The 5,169-nt window shown below is 53.9% G+C and overlaps 1 protein-coding gene across 1 annotated transcript in view; it reads right to left on the reverse strand.

The window, feature by feature from the left end:
• EMH_0022880 (MORN repeat-containing protein, putative) overlaps window positions 1-4,035 on the reverse strand; it is a gene marked incomplete at both ends in the record, with an annotated part of 6,369 nt that extends 2,334 nt beyond the window's left edge. Inside the window, 7 exons of the mRNA XM_013502033.1 lie at window positions 41-822; window positions 1,021-1,284; window positions 1,994-2,107; window positions 2,236-2,536; window positions 2,704-2,997; window positions 3,267-3,381; window positions 3,551-4,035. Coding sequence (XP_013357487.1) covers window positions 41-822; window positions 1,021-1,284; window positions 1,994-2,107; window positions 2,236-2,536; window positions 2,704-2,997; window positions 3,267-3,381; window positions 3,551-4,035 — 2,355 coding nt within the window. The remainder of the gene's footprint in view (window positions 1-40; window positions 823-1,020; window positions 1,285-1,993; window positions 2,108-2,235; window positions 2,537-2,703; window positions 2,998-3,266; window positions 3,382-3,550) is intronic.
• Between the last annotated feature and the right edge of the window lie 1,134 nt (window positions 4,036-5,169).

Raw genomic sequence — 5,169 nt, forward strand, 5'->3', positions numbered from 1 at the left:
GGTTGGGAAGAAAGAAAGCACGCAATAGTGCAACGCTCACACAGCAGGTGCTCTCGGGTATCGTGCGCAATATCTTGCTAAACCAGCACGATGTCGGTGCGTACCTGCAGAGTTGCTCAAGGTGCTGAGCAAAAGCTGCACGTATTAAATCAGCATGCGCCTCCCAATTCGGGTCAAGGACAGTAGATGGCCCCGTGGCGTCGCTGCTGCTCCTGCTGTCCGGCTGGAAGCGGCCTGTGCCTGGTACCGCCCTCTGCTCCGCAGGCCGTTCCACAGACACCACAGCAGCCCCATCGGTGACTGGCGGAGAGAGGGCTTCCCCGTGGAATCGCTCGGCAGCAGAAGGGTACCTTGACTTCTTGCCAGTGTGGGCGGCGGCACTGGTATGCGTCTGGCGTTCGCCCTGCCGCTCCCAACCCCACCGAATCCGCCCACTCAACCACCCCCCTCCACCACCTGTCGGAGGGGAACTACTGGCCAAAGAATCTTCAGATGCACTATGGTGCAGCTGCTGTTGCTGCAGTTGCCGTTTTGAATCGGTGTCCACGCTGCCCGAGTTTGTAGCCGCGGCCGTGCCGCGTTCACGCATTGTTTGGCGTAGTTCTCGAGAAGATGTACTACTCTGACCCACTAGCGTACTGTTAGCATCATCACGTTTTCGCTCTTCCGGTGCCCGATGCCTTGCAGCGCCCATGTGGCTAGTCTGTTTTCCTCCGCCCAAGCTGCCGCTGCTGTTGCTGCGGCGGCGGTTGTCTCTCGGAGATATGGCTGAGGCAGCCCTTCGTCTGTGCCGCTGCAAGTCCCCAGCCAAAGAGCCTTCCCCTGAAGAGTGGAACCCCTGCACTTCGGAAGTTGTTCCTGTGGGGGCAGGCCGAAACAGAACGAAACACAAGAGTTTCTGTCAAATCAAAGGGCTCAGTCAAATGCGCAGACACACACGCTATTTTGTCTTCTGCAGTAGACGAAAGGACTTATTATAATTCACACCGGCACTCAGTATTTTGACCTGCAAAAACGCACCGTCTTCCTTGGACCTGAGGAAGTGAAGGCCATGTGCTGCCGCGTGGCTAGCAAGCGACGAGATCGTTTGCTGTAGTAGGTCTTGCGCATGTCTAGAGATGCTAGCGCTACATCCACAGCTAGGGCTCTGCCCTTCCGCTACTCCACTTGAGAAGGATGTTTCCATGACAATGCGCCTTGTGAACTGTTGCTCCCAACCCGTCAGGCGCAGCAAAGGCTCCAGCGACGTGTTCTTCACCTCAACAGTTCTCGCGTCCACGTCCACTGAACAAAGGAAAAGCAAATTCCAATGTTCTCCATCTGCTAACTGCCATCTTCTTGGAGTATGGGAGGGCTGCTGTGGCAGGATCACTGCTTCTATATGACAGACGAAATCTGTGTAAACTTGCCTACAATGTCTGGCTTGGCCACTGGGTGAGCCAAGAGAGTCGGGTTGTTCGACGAAATTAGGAACGCCCGCTTTTGCAGTAGCAGATCGTCAACGAGTTCCAATGGTAAGATGGGAAAGAAGGCGGAGCGAGCCTCAAACACCCTAAATGGCAGCCCGTGACGTTTCCACCNAATGGTAAGATGGGAAAGAAGGCGGAGCGAGCCTCAAACACCCTAAATGGCAGCCCGTGACGTTTCCACCGATACTCATGCTCGCCAAAGCCGTCGCTCGAAAACCCGCAGGCCAACCCCGCTGCAGAGACAACGCCCACAGGAGAGAGCATTCAGCGTCTCAGCCTGGGGGCCTCCTGCTTCTACCAGGAGTGACAGCATCAAGCGCTGTCCACATGCCCAGATCCAATCATTCGTTACGGTTTGCACTAGACCCTCCAAGAATGGTAACACACCGTCTCCCCCCTTAGGGTTGCTTCCTGCGCTAAGCCCTGTAATAGAATCCACCTGTCTTGGGTCCTCCACATAAATTCAAGGGTAGTGTGGAAACAAATGGAATGAACCTAACACTCTGCGGGGTGGCACGCAGTACCTGGAAGTAGAGAGATGAACGAAAGGACAGCTGTTGAAGCCCGTGAGGCGTCGCATGAGTAAAAAAGGATTTTTTTCTCCAGCAAAAGAGCCTTGACCAGAACCAGAAGCTGCCCTGAGTCCCCAAAACACGCCAGAGTACCTAAGTCAACCGTAACAGCTTTCTACCTTTCTAGCGGGCCAGGCGTGCCATCAGCGAGTCTGCAGCTGTACCAAGAAGCCTGACGCTACAGTCTGTCGTACTTGGAGTGACGGCCATGATGAAGGGTGGCAACCCGCCCTCAAGGTTGAAAGTGATCTCCGTGTATCTCATAAGGTGGAAGTTGACAGTGTTCAGCTGGTCGTACAGCTGAACGAGCACCTGTGTAGGCAGTCCAGAGGACGAAAGGCGGCCCGGAGAACCAGATGAAGCTCCCTCCATGAGTTCGAAAAAAGCTGCAGTGACTGGCAGCAGACGAAACAGCAAAAGGCCCCAAAAGGGAACGCGAGCCACCAAGCAAACGGCGCACATCCCCTGAGCATCCTCTGGTGCAGATGGCTCCCACTGCAGACAAATTTGCACGCAGGACCACATACACACTTTCAGCTTACTCCTACCTACAGCTTCACAAAGCATTTGTCAGGCTGCAATATAGCAGTGAGCGTGCCGGCCCCCAGTGCGTCGCTATGCACCAGACAGGANCCTCAAGAAGCTTGCGCAGTTGTTCTTACCAAACGCTCGCTTTGAACGGAGTAACACGAAACACCGAAGACGTAACTGTTGCTCTTCGCCAGTGGCACAGTGAAGAATATGTGTGATGCGTGCCGTTGGTCAGTTGGGGGCTCGCCTTCCCAATCACGCGACCCTGAGCCTGTACGGGCCACCTGGAGATGACCCCTGGTTGGGGTTAACTCCGGGAGAGCAAACTTTTCCACCCATTGCAGCAAAGTTGTCTCGCCGGGCTCTCCACTCCACGAAAATGCCCCCGACCCACCACCCTCTGACTGCCCTCTCCACAGAGAACGCTGCATACACAGCGAAAATTTAAGGATACTCACGAATTCCAACAAAAGAGCCCACTATCACACGGATATTGCTCCGTTTACTTCCCATCGCCCCGCCTCGCCCACGGCTCTTGTGTCTGCGGGTTCCTAATCCCCGTGCTGAGAAGCCTCCTGTATGTTCCCTAATTATGTCTCCACGGAGAAGCTGTTGATGTGCTCACACGAATTAAATATGGGAAATTACGATGAAAGGCACCAAAGGGAAAGGGGATAAACAGACACCAGCATACCTCCGAGCACCGTGAGAGGTCGAGCGGATGGAGTGGCAAACATTCGCAGTTCGCTTTTTGATGATGGAACAATACTTCAGGCCTTCGCAACGCTGACTGCGCCACTACGAAGATGCTGCGCAGAAAATTACACATGGAGCTGCTAGTGCACGTTTCCTCTGTAGGCACGTACAAAGCCTGATGCTCAGAAGGGAAACGAGGGATAAGGCATACCCAACGATGGGGGGNTCTGTAGGCACGTACAAAGCCTGATGCTCAGAAGGGAAACGAGGGATAAGGCATACCCAACGATGGGGGGACCGTCTACCTCTGGTCTGTACACCGAACTGTTCTCGTCGAGTGTCGAACTACGGTGAGTAGCGCTGCTCTTGCTGCTGCTGCTGTTGTTGCCCCGTTCTGTTGCACGCAGTTGCTCTTGCCCCGCTCCTGTGCTGCACCGGCTGGGCGTGCCGAGACCGCTGACGTCTACACCACAGCGATGCGACTCTGAAAGAAGCTTAGGCCCCGGAGGTGACTGAAGGACTCCTGATGCAGGCGAAGTAGCAGATTCAGCCGCAACGGCAGGCGCGGCGAGGGGAGTGGCAACCAACGAAGCTGCCTTCGCTGCTTCTGCACTTGTGGGCCCGTCTCTACCTGGGGAAGATCCTACTGTAGGCGAAACGCCAGCAGCGAGGGCGCCCAGCCTCCGAGCCCCTTCAGCCAGGAGGTCTTCCTCCGGTTCCGATTCATCCTCACCCCCAATTGCAAAGACGGAGTCCGCTGGATGCATAAAGGAAATGTTACTTGCCGCTCCGATAAATCACCGGTGAACACACTGTCGTTGCAAACGTGTACGAACACACAAAGGTATGCAGCGTGTTACTGAGGCAGTTTTCCTGCTGTTGCAATGTACGGATCTGGTGTGCATGCTTGGGCTGCTCGAATCCGGCGGTCCCCTAGAGAACAAAGGAGGTGTACAGAGGTCTTTCCTAAATAAAAAAGTAAGAAAACAAAAGCTATTAGGGGAAAAGGCCTGTTCGCAGGAGCTACTCCACGAACGAGAACGAAAGTCTGTCTTTATTATCCGACAGTCCGCCGTGAACGGGCTATCGCTAAACGAATAGAAGTTACTTTAGGGAAGACAGGCTGATCTCATCCTAAAATTCCTATTGACTGGGAAGGATGGCATCTCGGTATCGGCTCTTCATACCCTGAAGCTGAGGTAGGTCAAGCTTTGATCGGTTCGCCCGCGAACGGACCAAGCAGACCCAGCACGTGAGCTTCCTTCAGAACGTCGCGAGACAGCTCTGTCCATTTGCAGTGTAGACATAAGAACAACAAAGATGATTTCCTTTATTGCAATAGGAGCAAATAAATTAAATCTATCGTGTTTCAGTCGTTTTGTTAGGGGTAAATCGCTACGTGGCCACGTGTAAGAACTACCATTCGCTGAAACCCTGGGGAAACAGATGTCTGCAAGTACTCAAAGAAATAAAACAAATATATAACTTCACCAGAGAGGAAAGTGTGTAAAACTAGTAGTAAATTTGGTATTTTTTAGTAAATATTCGGCGCGTTGTCCCCCTCAGATGTTGCTTGTAGCATGAGTTAGCGCAGAGTTGGCTCGGCAGCCATCCGACGGTTTTGGCATGCTGCGTGTAAGCGCTTGCAAACGTTCTACAAGTTCGTTCAGAGGCAAGGCATGCAGCAAAGGAAGCTTCCCTGAATCTTCCTTTCGTGCACTCGTGGGGTTGGCTTGCACTGCCAACCGCAGCGGGGTGCGTTGCAACCCCATTTCTGGCTGCCTCCTCCCCGCAACACCCAGGCCCTGAGCTCAACGCCCTGGATGCCGAGGGACCGGGGAAGGAGGTCAGCTGCTTTGGGAAACTCTTGCTTCAAGCCTTTGCCTACATTGCGGCTCGTC

This window comes from Eimeria mitis, genomic scaffold (assembly GCF_000499745.2).
Source record: "Eimeria mitis Houghton genomic scaffold, Emh_scaff813, whole genome shotgun sequence".
In the NCBI taxonomy this organism is placed as follows: Eukaryota; Apicomplexa; class Conoidasida; order Eucoccidiorida; family Eimeriidae; genus Eimeria; species Eimeria mitis.